The following is a 16212-nucleotide window of genomic DNA, read 5'->3' as shown; positions in this document are numbered from 1 at the left end:
CCGTCTCCCCCCAGCCAGAGACAACAGAGCATTAGATGACCTCGCTATCAAGGTACAGTCCCTGGTAGGGATGCTGGGGTCCCAAAAGGAAAAAGGGATCTATGAACTGTACGCTAACTCTAATGTAGAGAGGATACTAGAGAAGCTCCCTCCCGCCCGACAAGAGCGTTTTCGGCGGCAGAGAGACTACCGCGACCCCAACGGTCCAGAGGCATCCCTCCTAGACCTATCTGAATTCCTCGCCAGGGAGGTCAGTAGCCTACGACTCGACACGTTCGTATGGAGTGGACCAAGCCCAAGACTCGGACCTCGGGGATCAACAGATAACCGCCGGTTGGTGACCGTTATGCACCAAGCCGAATCAGTACCGCAGCACAAGAACCACCACACCCCCTCGACGAAAGAGGACCAGTGGAAGATTGAGTGCCAGTACTGTGAGGGAGAACATCGGCTGTACCAATGCGACACTTTCGGGAAGCTGACCACGGACGAGGTGAGTCAGTGGATCAAGGACCACCGCCGCTGCTTCCGCTGCGCGCGCAGCCACCTAGCAGCTGAGTGCCGCTTGAAGAAGAAGTGCAGCAGGTGCGGTGGCACCCACTTGGAGGTCCTGCATGACATCAACAGGCGTCAGCCAGGACAACAGAGTGGGCCCGTCGCGGTAATGTACCATGCCGAGGCGGTGGCACCAGCACCAAAGTTCCACCAGACCGCTCCCTGGTGTCCCGACTGCTACAGCAGACACTGGGAGTCACGGTGCGACTCGCACCATATAGATTCTGTGTCACCACAGACAGGTGACAACCCCCCCGAGACAGGAGTGCTCAACATAGACCCCAAGCAGAGCGGGACCCCCCCCCGAGTGCTCCTCAAAGTGGTCAGAGTGCTCCTGAGCTACGAGGACAAGGTCCTGGACACTTACGCCGTCCTGGACGATGGGTCTGAAAAGACTCTCCTCCTCGCTTCCGCAGCAGCCCAGTTGGGCCTGCGGGGTGTCAAAGATACCATGACCATACGCACCATCAGAAGGGACCAGAAGACCATAAAAGGTGAAAGGGTCTCCTTCAAGATAGCAGCGGTGGACCAGCCCGAGAAGCAGTATAGTATTACCAACGTCTTCACCAGCCACGACATAGGCCTGTCTCAGTACACCTACCCCATCCCACAGCTGATGGCTAAGTATGTGCACCTACGTCAACTACCTATACCGCTTATCGACGGCGCCACACCGACCCTGCTCATCGGCTCCGACCACGCGGACCTCATTCTCCCAATTGAGGCGGCCCACATCGGACCCAAAGGATGCCCAGTCGCGGTTCAGACCCGACTGGGATGGACGCTCCAGGGCCCCCTCTACGGACTTGACAGTCAACCCACGTCTACACGCTGCCTACACACAAAGGCGAGTGACACCGGCCACTCCCTCGTACAGCAGAGGCTATTGACATTAAGCGAGAGGCCCGTGAGAGAACCGTGGGCACCAGAGGGAGTTCGGAACTCCACCCCCCTCAGCTGCGCTTCAGACGTAGCTGACCTCGAACCCAGCACCCCAAGCGACTCCTTGACGGGGCGGCCGGGACCGGCCCCTCCTCAGACGGGGTACAGAGCAAACAAGAGAAACAGACGGAGGAGGAGGAGGCACAGCCAAGCACAGATCAAAGCAGTCTCAGGCCCGCTTCCTCCTAAGCCCCCCTTCATCCCGTCCAGTCGTCATGACCATAGACCAGTCACTACCCCGAGCTGCGTGGCCGGCCGGCCGCGTAAGCAAAGTGACCACTGGTGCCGACGGAAAGGTCAGAGTGGCAGAAGTGCTCGGCCAAGGGCGGACATACAACCGACCCGTGGCGAGGCTGATAGAGTCGCCAAGGCTCCCCGACTCGCTTAATGACGACCATGACCCCATGACTTTGTGAACTGCCCGACCCCTCACAACAGACATTGAGTAGTGGACAGTGCGGTTAATCTGTCTCTGCTTAGCTAATTAGGTGGGACTAATTAGGAGGCGGCTGTTACAAAGGGTCAGATTAAACCGAATATATGTATTTATTGATTGATATATATTGCATAATATTTGTATATCGTTTGATATCCCTTGTGTATTCTTTGTACATATACACGGAATATCCCTTTAACCTACTACAGACCATAATATTTCGTTCTCTTATTGGATGGCGTGCCACCAGCGCCAGTGTCTTACCCCCAGAGTCGAGTTCAAAGCTACCGTCAAGGCTTGTCTCAACATGCCCGGTTCTGCCCAGGACTACGAGACAGGAATAAGGCTGGTACTAGTTTATTCGCCCAACATATAAATATGGCGCAGGTGAATACAGAAGTAGTTCAGTCCGCAGTCTGTTCAGTTCAGTCTTAGTAACAAGTTGAAGCCTCACCCACTATGCAACGTGCGGTGAAGTAGGGCTCGTATTGCCCCAAGATAGTCTTGTTTATCCTAATACGTTTGTTCAACGTATCGTTCGCTCCTTACTAGTAAGTAGGCCTGCCGCGATAAGCAATAAATCGATTAATTGCCGCGATAATTAAAATGAATGCAATGATTTTGACGGGCGCGATTAATTGCTATTTGCGCGTTTGTTTTAATGAGGCGGAACCAGTGCCCCTTGTCAGTCACTCTCCGTGTGGGTTGGCCGCTGGCGTTACTACAGAGCACAGCACGGGATTGATTGATTGATTGAAAAGTTTATTAACAGATTGCAGAATGGGTACAGTACAGTACAGCTCAATACATACAATTGTTAAGGGGATGCAGACCAGAGAAAGACTTTCGTCTTGTTTACATCAGGGTCCCCCATTTTCAATTCATCATTGAAAGAGCTCCGTGGGGCAGTAGCAACGCCACATATTTAGCTTATTTAGGCCTGCCGCGATAAGCAATAAATCGATTAATTGCCGCGATAATTAAAATGAATGCAATGATTTTGACGGGCGCGATTAATTGCTATTTGCGCGTTTGTTTTAATGAGGCGGAACCAGTGCCCCTTGTCAGTCACTCTCCGTGTGGGTTGGCCGCTGGCGTTACTACAGAGCACAGCACGGGATTGATTGATTGATTGAAAAGTTTATTAACAGATTGCAGAATGGGTACAGTACAGTACAGCTCAATACATACAATTGTTAAGGGGATGCAGACCAGAGAAAGACTTTCGTCTTGTTTACATCAGGGTCCCCCATTTTCAATTCATCATTGAAAGAGCTCCGTGGGGCAGTAGCAACGCCACATATTTAGCTTACCTACATTTCTCAATAGTGTTGCTCCTTTTAACCAAGTAGCGTTATTTGTAGTGTAACGTTAGAATAACACAGAATAACGTTAATACAATTACATGCATCATTGTTTACAATGAACGGGTGGGGCTAGTCAAAGCACTGGAGACGGGGACAAGTTAAACATGAATTAATTTATTATAACGGGTCGTTTTCGAGTCGTGCTGCAGTGCCTACGCACCACAGCTATTCTATTATATACGGCTTTGACGCGTCCTCCTCATCGTTGATTGCCTGTAGTAGCTGCATCTAACGTTAGTAGCTAACGTTAAAACTAAAAAACACAACCAGACGAGACAAGTTGTCGGCTAGGATAATCGCAACAATACTTCCGGTCCGGTCGGTGGGCTTCAAAATAAAAGTCTTAAACCGGAAAAGACGGAGCGGTGGGCTTCAAAATAAAAGTTTTGGGAAATAAATTTCTCAATTTTTTTTTAACCGGTCGCAATAATATCGCTTATCGCGATATTTTCGGGGGCAATTAATCGCCCAGCAAAATTTGTTATCGTGGCAGGCCTACTAGTAAGCCTTCATTACGAGTCAAAGACCAAGTGAAGTGAGCAATTGTGCGTCTAAATAGAGCACTTATAGCCGCGTGCGAATAGGATAGTGGAGTATCAGAGCTTGGTTGAGTAACGTCAAGTTCAACTTGGTTGGTGTGGAGTACCGCGCACCGGAGGATCTACACCGGGGAATGCAGACCCCCTCTCCGGCTGGATTATTATTCTTATTGCTTTTAACCATGCTGTTGGAGCGGAGAAGAATCGTCTACACCCACTGCTGTGGGACCTGCCCGTGAGGACCATCATTCGAGCCCGTCTCTATTGGAGAGGCTGACCGGCTTCCACCTGTGCGGCGCGCACACTGGGATTACAGCTGCCTTTTGTCTGCCGAGCAGGGAGTAATATACCGCCTCCAGGAGCCTATTGAGTCCCCGCTGACCCAGACTTTGCATTAGAGCATTGCCTCCCCCTGCTGGCTTACAACCGGTGGAACCCCCCTACCAGTATCCCCTAGATATAATTCCTAATATTCAAGTTGTATTATTATCTCATGCGTAATATGAGAATGGACATTCATTATTGATTTGCCTACGCACATTCCTTTGCCTTACAAGTGCATTCGATTAAAGTATATCATGTATTCTTGCTGCTAATAAATACTTAAAGACAACTTTGTGTAGAACCGATTCATTGTGGGGAAGTGTTCTCATCATATACTAGTGTACGGTATGGCCAGTATAATGTACATAAGACGGTAGTGGTTTAATGATACCATACTTGATTAATACAGTCAGGGAATTGTACCCCTCAGTTACAATGACGCTACCTGTCATGTTGCTTTTGGTGACATTGGTTTCCCATTCGTGGAGTGTGCCACAGGTAGGCTAATGTTGAGAAAAAGCTTATTTATTTTATTTGAACCATTTTGAAATGAACACAGAGAATAACATCATCTACCCCTTCAGCGGAAAAACTGGACTCCCCAAGCAATGTTATATCTAAAAGGCGCACGTACGAATTATTATTCTATATTACGCGCGAAGCAAATGTGATCGCTTTGTTAGTTTGGTACTAGCTCTCAAATCCAACCCAACAGAGCACATTTATCTAGTTTATAATGCAATATATCAATATCGTAGATCTTCGCTCACTGTAATACCAAATTTGAAACTCAGATTTGTTCTTATGCTACAGGGGGCATCGTTCAAATTTAGTGCGCACTGGCAGAGAGGATCGTGAGACTTCATATTTAGTATTGATGTACTGTAGGTCCAGTTTCTCATTCCCTATGCTGTGAGAAAGAAGAGGTCATACGCAATCCATACAATCATACTCTTTATTTGTATGGAGTTTATATCAGATTGTCTCACTTTTTTTTTAATCGAATTTAACTGATTAAGGGAAAGTTTAACCATAGCCATATGAAAACAATGCTGTATGGACAGGAGTGTGACCCCATTGACTTTGCACAAGTTTGTGGATAACTTTCTGGAGCTGCGTACCATTAAAGAGTAGCATGGACGGTGCTGGGACTGCTACCAACCGACAACATCATTGAGAAGTAAAAGACAAAATAGGGCTATGGTAAAACATGTGTGAACTAACTCTTAATGAGGCTTGAAACAGGCGCTCTCATCACAACACTATCCACACCTACGTCATCCAAACCCTTTACAACACGGCCACAGAGAAAGGTGTCCCCATTTCTCTGATTAAGAATAGCAGCCTTGACTGCCAGTCTGTGTGTCAAACTAAGGTCACAGGATGACCGGACACAGTTAAGACGTTTGCCTCCGAGAATTATAAATTCAACACATGTACATTCTGATCATGCTACATTAAGAGGATTTCATTCTATTTATTAAATAGCATTAAACAACTGAACACAGCAACAACCGGGCACCAACAACCGAGCTTTATTACACATCAAAGCAACACGATTGACACCTTGTTCCTCACTTCAACAAGGACAATGAAAAATTACTTGAAGCATTTGATTTCAAATTATCTCACAATTTGTCCAACAAGCAGCCATGTGCAAACCCTGACAGCTAAGACTCATTATGGGACCGAACCCCCATTTTGCCTGAGAATCTACAGGGGGGTAGTGAGGGAAGGGGGGGGACGGGGGACATTTAGTGACTTCTGAGTAATAGGTAATAAGTAAGAGAGAAGGCTGGGTATGTCGCCCTCTGCTGGTTAGTTATATGTCCCTTAGGTCCTTCTGGATGGCCCACAGTGTTTCTGCACTGCCCTGCAGTTGGGCCACTTCGCCATCATTCAGGGTCATGTTGACCACGCTGGCCACACCCCCACTGTTCAGCACGCAGGGTAGACTCAGATACACCTCGTCATTAATCCCGTACATGCCCTGTGAATCAACAACAACATCAGTACATGCCCTGTGAATCAACAACATCAGTACATGCCCTGTGAATCAACAACAACAACAACAACAACAACAGCATTGTCCGTATTAGATTGCACACTCTTTTGCTGCCCTGCGAGAGAGCATGGCAATGACACTGCCAAGGTTAGGGGTTGATTCCAATGAATAGTGCATATGAACTGATGGCACTGTGAGGTGCTTTAGGTCAGTGGTTCTCAATGTGGGTGACTTCTGTGATCGGTTTCACTTTCTCCACTGTTATCTGCTCGACTACAGTGTAGACAGCTATGGAATAGAGGCAATAGAGGAATAGAGGCTTGCATGGAATGTTTGTGGTGTTCTTTCTTCCAGCATGACTGCTTGTTAACACTTTCTATGCCACTCACAAGTTTTCTCGGAATTATTAATATCTCGTTGAAAGCGACTCACGAGATTTCTCGGATTTTTTTTAATTTATTTTTTTAGCGATCTGAAATCATATTGCATCACGCGAGCCTACCCTAGTCTACCCGAGCGCCGCCGGCGATCAGATGTGGAAAAAAGCGTCCCCTATCGTCTCCCAGATGACATAAGGGATTTTGGAATGGACTCAATGAAAATGGATGGGGGAAAAAATCCTGTACTCCACATTTTCCAGTCCACTGATGCAGCCGGGGTTATCACAGTTCATTCTGGAGCCTCTGAGACCCGCGGAATCATGTGTACTACTGTATCACGTTGGATCTATACACTTATCGATTTTTTCGAATGGTGATCAGGAATTGGAATATACCAGTTGGATACCATCTGATGTCAGGTAAGGAATCTATGTTATCAGTGTTAGGATAATCAGACTCATTTTGATGAAGATATAAGCTGTTTTGTGAAATGGGCTCTATCGGTTTCACTGTAAAAATCCAATAGGAAATGAACACGGCGATTATCTGTGTGCGGCTCGAATGTGCTTGCGTGCACGTATAATATTGATCATCTAGCGTTTATTTGAAAACGATTCATAAATAGGCCGACAAATATCAACGTTCTGGAATATTCCAGTAAAAGACGATTATCATAGAATGGTCCAGAATGGACTGTTTTTTACCTCAAAACGGGTGCTTTTCAAAATGCTCTCAAACGGAAATGAAGCGATAAAAAACCAATCTGCCTTGACAGCACTGACTGGAAAAGGATTCTTTGATAAGCGACGGGCAGATTAGACACATAGCCATAATTTAAAACATAGATTAGGCGATATTAAGCGTAACATTGGCGCCGATGGTGGCATTGAAGCGCTAACTCTGGCGCCACCTCGTGGCACTGAAAGTGTTAACATAGCAACTATTGTTTTGTACATGACAATGGAAACGGTTGCTATGTGTTGATATCTGAGAAATACATCAACAGAAACATAATAAGTTGGTGTCTTATTACTGGATCTTGTTAACAAGTCACAGTAGAATGGGAATATAATGTTTTTTCAAGGTTTTACCTACTGTAACCACTGCACAGAGATTAGGCATTTTAAATAGGTTACCACTGGTTACAGGCAGCCATACTGGAAGAAGGAGAACTACACACACATTCCATGCAAAGCCTCTATTCTGGGCTTAATCATATCGCACAACTAAAATCTTCTTAGATGGGGGTCTCAGAGACAAAATCTCATAAACTGGGGGTCCACAGCCTAATGGGTATCAGTTCAGGGGTCCTGGACATGTGCATCCTATAGTACATTTACATTTAAGCATTTAGCAGGTATTCTAGGTATTCTTGTCCAGAATGGCAGTAGTGTCAAGAATCATCTCAAATCCAACATAACAAGTAGCTAAAAAAGAAAAGAGGACACACTGTAGTTGAAGAACTGCTACAGGCCTACTGGATGCGAGATAAGAAATTGTATATAAGAAAAACATTGTTAATCTTTCCATGCGTGTTAGAATGGGTATGGAACTTAAAGGTAGAATCTGTAATGCAGTCAGATTCAGATTCCTTTATTGTAATTTATTTCAGTACTTTACAGTAAGAAGAGTGAACATCTATTTATTGTGGTGACGGTCCCTCATAGCAGCTTCCAATAATAAAAAAAAAATACAATACATTTAGCATAGAATAAAATAAGATGGCTAAAATAAATATTACTATATACAGTTCTAAAAAAGTGTGCATTGCAGATCAGGATGTAGATATTATACTATATAAAATTGAAATTCAGACAGTGACCTCTAGGCAAAAGAGCCCCGATTTGTACTGCACTTCGTTTACATCTTTTGTTTTGATCTGATGTGTGTGTTGGAGTTGAGTGGGGATAGGGGGGGGGGGTTGCCAATGCTGGCCACACCATAGGCTCTGCCAAGAGAGGTCTGGAGAAATTCACAGTAGTTACTAAACTCCAGCCCACATATCAGACCAAGAAAAAAAAAGGAAACAAAGTGCAATACGAAGCGGGGCTCTTTTGCCTCTAGGGGTCACTGTTTGACCTTGGTTCTACCTTTAATATTATTTGAGTGTACAGTATGTGTGTGACTCACCTTGACCATGGTGGAGACAGGATGGATCCTGTTCAGGTTCTTGATGAGGCTCTCCGTCAGGTCGGCTACACTCAGTCCAATGGCCCAGTTAGTATAGCCCTTCAGCTTGATCACCTCATAGGCACTGAAGCACACAGGTGCACACTTTAAATCCATTACTAAGAACCATGTTTGAATATCAAAAGGCCTTTTCTTTGTGAGATTATGGACACAAATATCAAATGCTGTAATTTTAAATAATGGTTAGTTATGGTGGCAGATGATGATACAACTTCATTGAAAATGCAGTCAACAAGAATCTAATTAAATTGGAATAAACTGGCTGTTTACCTTTATATTCCGTGTATTTTCGAGCCACGGTAATAAATTAAAGTAATCAGGTTACATTACCGGTCTAGTGTTATCTGATGGATTACCTTCCCGATTATGATTTTTGGCAGGTAATACATTTAGAACCTAACCTTCCCTAACCTTGGAAAATAACTCACCAAAATATAATATATTATATTGTACTCACTGCATCCCAGCACCTTCCCCTTTATTTACAGTCACTTATTCAATGTCACTATCAACGTCTACTACAATAAGGCTCTTGAAGAAGGAGCCTGTAAGCAGCTCGGGTGCATTTAGAGCAGGCTGTCTACCTGTTCACCACCATCTTGTGGGTGTCCTTCCAGTTCTCACTGTCGTTATCGGTGCCAATGTCTGGATTCAGTGTTTGCAGGTTGACTCCAGCTACGTTGGTTCCACTCCACACAGGCACTGAAACACACAAATATTACATTTTCATTCTTGATCGAATTTATTTTCTGTAATATTGTGATTATTGCTTTTCCATAGAACCTCCCTTCTTGAATGAGTGCTGTCAAGGTCAGAGCTGTTTATTACCAGAGTTTGGCCAGGTTGGATCAGAGCTTTATTACCAGAGTTTGGCCAGGTTGGATCAGAACTATTTATTACCAGAGTTTGGCCAGGTTGGATCAGAGCCGTTTATTACCAGAGTTTGGCCAGGTTGGATCAGAGCCGTTTATTACCAGAGTTTGGCCAGTTTGGATCAGAGCTATTTATTAACAGAGTTTGGTCAGGCTGGATCAGCGCTCATTACCAGAGTTTGGTCAGGTTGGATCAGAGCTCATTACCAGAGTTTGGCCAGGTTGGATCAGAGCTCATTACCAGAGTGTGGCCAGGTTGGATCAGAGCTCATTACCAGAGTGTGGCCAGGTTGGATCAGAGCTCATTACCAGAGTTTGGCCAGGTTGGATCAGAGCTCATTACCAGAGTGTGGCCAGGTTGGATCAGAGCTCATTACCAGAGTTTGGCCAGGTTGGATCAGAGCTCATTACCAGAGTTTGGCATCCATACTATCAAACCTGGCCAAACTCTGGTAATAAATGGCTCTGGGTTGGATAGTATGGACGCCACCATATCCTAGTGAGTCATAAGCCACAGACACTCTAGAACTCTTTTTGAAACCTTGCTGTCCAGACTCTGATAATAAATAGCTCTGGTCATGGTAGTGGTTTATTGATTGGTGCCCTCTCATCCCTATTAACCAGTGAGAAACTGCTCTCTGGATGGAAAAGGGTATTTAACTTTTCCAATCTGTGCCAATACTGTTTAACTCTGAGGAAGACGCAGTGTGCGTCAAATACAATATTTCATTGAAATGTGCGCTCCAGTATCTTCTTTAGGTTCAGTCGTTGAGAAGTGACCCATATAACTGTTTCTACTATATTGTTCTATTCTGAGAGCACCACCTCTGATAGTGGAGGGGCTGAAGAGCAAGATATTCCTTCAACACCGTTAATACCCTCACCTGTTGCCTCCTTAAAGGGATAAAGCCGTAAGCTAGCGACCACTGCTGTCCCTGTCATCCGCTGGCAACATCACCATTCATCCCAGGTGTCAGGCTCCTCCATTCACTTTGAGGACCTAGTCTAAATAATACTTACTTATAAACAAACTATACAGCAATATTATTGCTGTCAAGGTCAAAGCTTTTATACAGCCCACACACAGCATCATCATTTCAAAGGTGGCATATTTGCTCCTGAACTGATTCTGCATCGATGCGCAAAAGGAAATGGGCGAAGCTGGTTCTGGCTGGACACTCCAAGTCATGCGTGGGGCTGTGAGAGCTTAGCTGATGCTCCATCCTCCCATCTACACTGATTTGGCTGTCTATTTATAGACATCCCATTTCACACACACACTCTCTACTTTATCCTCTGTGTATGTTGTTATGCTTCAACCTGTCTTGCAGCCGGCAGCACCCCTGAGAGTAGAACCACACCACCAAGACTAAACGCATTGCTATTGGCATTTATTATGCACTATAATAAATGGTTAAACTAATGAAGTAAGTGATTCCTGACATAATTGGTTTTAAGTCCAGTTTTCTGGGTTTGAAATGTGTAATATTTCCCCCTAGCATCATGCGCCAGTTCACACCCTTGTAACAGTTAGATGTAGCCTTGATTCATATTGTCTCAATTTATAACCTTTTATACAATAAAAGGGAATGTAGCTGGAAGTACATACAATTTACAAATTATTTTGTAACTATTCTCAGGAGGTATATAATGCAGTGAAGTCAATGTACACACAATGTATTGAATGGTATCTAATGTGATCCATTGAGAATCGTTTCACTATCGAATCGCAGCACTACTATTAATCATAATCAAATGGAACGGCGAGGTCCCTGGTGCTTCCCACTCCACCGTCTACTCACCGCTGGTGTCTCCATGCTCTCCCAGGATCCAGCCGTTGAAGCTGCTGGAGTGGATTCCTAGCTTGTCGGCCATCAGGAAGCGGAAGCGGGCGGAGTCCAGGTTGGTGCCACTGCCGATGATGCGGTGCTTGGGCAGGCCGCTTAACTTCCAGGTCACATAGGTCAGCACGTCAACTGTGGACGAGAGATAAGATAAGATAAGATGATCCTTTATTGATCCCCTTGGGGAAATTCGGGAAGGATGTATCTCAAGTCACACCCTCAAGGTGTACGTGTGTGCGTGTGTGTACTAGCAACACAGAGGGTAGGAGAGACAGACAGAGAGAGATAAAGTGTTTGTATATGTATGTGAATGGATGTATATGGTAGGTGTGTGTGTGTGTGTACCTGGGTTGGACACCACGATGATGATGCAGCTGGGACTGTATCTGACGATCTGTGGGATGATGTGTTTGAAGATGTTGACATTCCTCTGGACCAGGTTCAGCCTGCTCTCACCCTCCTGTTGACGGACTCCGGCGGTCACAACCACGATACGAGAGTTGGCTGTAACGGAGTAGTCTGGGGGGAGGCGGGCGGTGACGAGAGGGGCGGTCTGTGAGGTTAAGCAGGTTATGCTGACATTCTGTATTTATATGTGTATTTGTATTCTGATATTGTTAGAGATGTCCTAGTTTCTTGTATTTGATCAGGATGAGCTCATAGCCCAACTATGAAAAACCTGTATATGGTAGCTGCCGGGAGATGCCAATATCAGCCGGGACACTGAGGCATGTAAAAAAATCTACCCAGTTTATTGGTGGGTTTTGTGGTCTGTGTAAGTTCTGTTTCCATGGTAATGTTCTTTTTTCGCGTGTATACGGGGGTATTGGTAATTATCCTGAATGAGTCCATAACCAGGATAATTAGCTAATATTCAGAGAATTAATGTCAAAGAATAAACCATTCAGCCGAGTTCCACGGGGACTCCATTTTGGGTCTGTTTCCCTGGTGCTTTAAAATCACACACATGCCTTTGTCTGCGACTATTTTGGCCGTTTTGAGGAAGAGGCTGCCGTGCTGCAGATCCATCATCTCTCCTTTCAGCTTGTCCTCCATCACGTCCACCAGAGCCAGTTCATCAGCCAGCTCCTGCCAACACACCAACCAGAGGGGATTTACTCTAAATACTTAATGCTGAACCGCAATCTTCACAGAGATACATTTCAGAGTGGACAAAACAAATTACACTGAACGGGCTGAGAGTGGTTGTCTATCAATCGCTGCATGTTAACCTTTTCCAGACATTGGTTGTAACAATACTATAAAAAGGTGTGTGTGTGGGGGGGGGGGGGGGGGGGGGGGTATCCAGACAGATGGTAATCACCAGACAGACACACAGTGACAGACGGTAATCTGGTGTCATCCGGTGGCATTACCTCTCCTGTGACACCAGGAGGAGGGTAATCTAAGCACGGAGGGTGGGGGTAAATAGTAGGGCTCTTACCCTGAGCAGGATGCTGACAGCACAGGCCATGCCCACCTGGCCCACCCCAACCACTGTCACCTTGTTCCTGGGGGGTTCAGCGGGACCGCTGAACAGCGGGGTGATGAGCTTCTGCAGGATTGAGGCCATTGCTGGAGAGAGAGAGAGAGAGGGAGGGAGTGAGTGAGTGAGTGAGTGAAAACATACCTGGCCTGACAAAATGTTGGTGGTAGACATGTTCTCAGAAGCAGTAAACAACCCACAGACAGATTCGACAAATGCTGCCGCACCCAACCAGAAAGGGTGCATATAGTCATTGACAAATGTATAAATAGATACTGTGCTCGTTACCATAGCTTTCTAGGTAACAGAGGAGTAAAGGGATTACAGATTAAGGCTGACGTTTGATTTGTGAATTGTGACATCGCTCTGACACCTTGCTGCATTCTTTACAAAAGGACAAATCACTGAATTGGCACAGTCGCAGACATTATCCTCATGCAGAGTTCACACTAAAAAGACAATTACCTCACACAATAAAACAACAACAACCACAAAATACTTGCTGTGTTTGACGATGCTTTGAGCTGCAAGGTAGAAATACCACCATGTAATCAGCATGGCAAACTAAACAGAGATCTATGGTGTGCTCAGTGACCCCCCTGCATCCACAATAACTCCCAGACTCGCTGCAGTGCAATTCAATCCGCCGAGGAGGCAATCCGGTCCGCTGCAGCAGGCGCACACAGCACTATGACTCAGGGCCCAGGCTGCTCTGCTCCTCCACCTCTATACCCTCCTGCCAAACGGAGCGATGCTCCTAATCGGATGCCTAACTTGACTGACTGCCTACAGGGGAGTTATTGTAATCCCTGTTAACACAGCTTCCATCTGCTGCAGACAGCATCGCACCTGACCAGTAACCTAGTCTTCAGTCAGAAGACCAATAACCTATAGTCTTCAGTCAGATGACCACTCATCTGGTCTTCAATCTGATGACCACTAACCTAGTCTTCAATCTGATGACCACTAACCTAGGCTTCAATCTGATGACCACTAACCTAGTCTTCAATCTGATGACCACTAACCTAGTCTTCAATCTGATGACCACTAACCTAGGCTTCAATCTGATGACCACTAACCTAGTCTTCAATCTGATGACCACTAACCTAGTCTTCAATCTGATGACCACTAACCTAGGCTTCAATCTGATGACCACTAACCTAGTCTTCAATCTGATGACCACTAACCTAGGCTTCAATCTGATGACCACTAACCTAGTCTTCAATCTGATGACCACTAACCTAGGCTTCAATCTGATGACCACTAACCTAGGCTTCAATCTGATGACCACTAACCTAGGCTTCAATCTGATGACCACTAACCTACTGTAGTCTTCAGTCAGATGACGAGTAATCTAGTCTTCAATCTGATTACCAATAACCTAGTCTTCAATTTGATGACCAGCAACCTAGTCATCAGTAAAATGACCAGTAACCATAGTCTTCAGTCAGATGTCTAATAATCTTCAATCAGATGAACAATAAAGTAGTCATTTTTGAGAACATGTGCAACTAAATCCATATAGACTACTAGATCACTAGATGGACTACATTATGGTCAGTTGATGTGCAATGCATTATTTCTACATTTCTATAAACTACTAGCAATATTACATAAATCAAATAAACAGATTACGGAATTATATTTGTATAAACCTTTTGTTTGTTGTATAGTGCATTATTCGTATAATTAAAATGTCTGGGGCTGTTGTCTGTATGGAGTTATTGATGCATAAACCTGGACATAATATCAAACATGAATGTATTGAAAACATGAATGAATGCTTTAATAAAGCATGTTTTAAGATATCAATATTACTTCTAAAAACAAACCTGACGTCTCAGTCAAATGCTTTATCACTGAGATGCAGGAGAAACTGAAGGTACTTTTCTTGTACAGGTGAAACTGTCCATGGGGAGAGAGAGAAGTTGGATTACGAGAGAAAGCACCGCTCCAAACACGAGCGGTTAATGCCGTGGCAGCATTATCCGGCAGCAAGGTCACAAGAGGCACTACTAGTGAATAGTTGTCTCCCCGACTCTTAAAACATCATCGAACACACGTTGCTAACTAAGGAATTCAAAGACTGCATGGCACAGTCAGCGACATAGACACGCGACTTGAGATGCGCCCGATGTGAAGCAGCGCGCAGTTGTTTTGTAGGAGACAAAGGGAAGAGACGGAGACAGTGAGGAAGATGACAATCTTGAACTTGAAAACAAACCAATTTAGAACGTCAGACATTCCATCATCAACCGGTGCATGCTTCTATGAAGTGAAGATTGCAGGCTATTATTAATCCATGAAGTCAAAACAGCTGCACAGATTAAATATCGGCTATTTCATCAAATCGGGAACAATATTACAATATTATTTAACGTAGAGTATACGTTCCTTTCTTATCAAGCCAGGCGTGATGAGATAGAACGTTATACAGACATAAATTGGACAACAGAACTAGACATTTTTATCTATACTATTCATCTTCAGTACATACATTTCTTTTTTCCTGATAAAAAAAGTGCGATTTGTCCTTTCTAGTGGCTCGGTGAGAAGACGCAGGTGACTTCAATCAGCACGGTGCGCGCGCGTGACAGCCCCGCGGGAGGCAGGGAGGCGCGTGACAGCCGCGCGGGAGGCAGGGAGCAGGACTTAAAGCGGAAGTTGTATCGATGTCGACTTCATGCAGAAAGAGTGGCCTATCTATCTATAGTTGCATCTCGCATACCAGGGAGACTATTGGGACACTGCGCTTGTCTTGCTCCAAATGTGAAATTCTAACTCTTATGTAGGCTAGTTATATTATTTCCTACTTTCTCAACTCAATGTACTCAACAGTAAAATCAAGTTGTGTTCATAATTAACATTATGTACGAAATGATAAAAGCTGATGCTAAACCAATGAGCAGCTTGATAACAGGGTGGCCAACATTAACTGTAATATAGCCTAAAACACCATGGTGCAACTCGGCTAAACCTCTTGACGGAAGGTTCCTACAAAAATCACCGGACTCCATTGAGTTCATTTTAAACTTGACACAAATACACACCAAGCTGGTATTAATAGTACTCTTTAGAGTCAAATATACACTTAACTAAACTCAGAAATGAATCAATCAGTGATATTCTATGCAAATCTACCACTGCATTGTCTGGTCTTGTTACTGGTGCAACATGTCTCAACACGTAACAGTGAGTCGTACCCTTGGTGTGTCATCACTGTGCTCCTTCTCCTTGCTTGCTGTGGTTGCTGCATTCTACTGGATGCAACT

At 44.9% G+C, this 16212-nt stretch overlaps 1 protein-coding gene across 1 annotated transcript; it reads right to left on the bottom strand.

Annotated features, from left to right (window-relative positions):
* Nucleotides 1-5698: 5698 nt before the first annotated feature.
* On the bottom strand, nucleotides 5699-14846 carry LOC311244637 (L-lactate dehydrogenase B-A chain). Its single transcript, XM_084334258.1, has 8 exons — nucleotides 14773-14846; nucleotides 12899-13029; nucleotides 12426-12543; nucleotides 11800-11973; nucleotides 11413-11586; nucleotides 9323-9440; nucleotides 8679-8802; nucleotides 5699-6153 (listed from the first exon to the last, which is right to left on the bottom strand). The coding sequence occupies exons 2-8, from the start codon at nucleotides 13025-13027 to the stop codon at nucleotides 5986-5988; spliced, it is 1005 nt and encodes a 334-aa protein (XP_084190384.1). The 5' UTR covers nucleotides 13028-13029; nucleotides 14773-14846; the 3' UTR covers nucleotides 5699-5985.
* Between the last annotated feature and the right edge of the window lie 1366 nt (nucleotides 14847-16212).

This window comes from Notolepis coatsorum (assembly GCF_963971535.1).
Source record: "Notolepis coatsorum genome assembly, chromosome: 18".
In the NCBI taxonomy this organism is placed as follows: domain Eukaryota; kingdom Metazoa; phylum Chordata; class Actinopteri; order Aulopiformes; family Paralepididae; genus Notolepis; species Notolepis coatsorum.
Note: the sequence above shows the minus strand (reverse complement) of the source record. Positions and strands in the feature narration are given on the sequence as shown.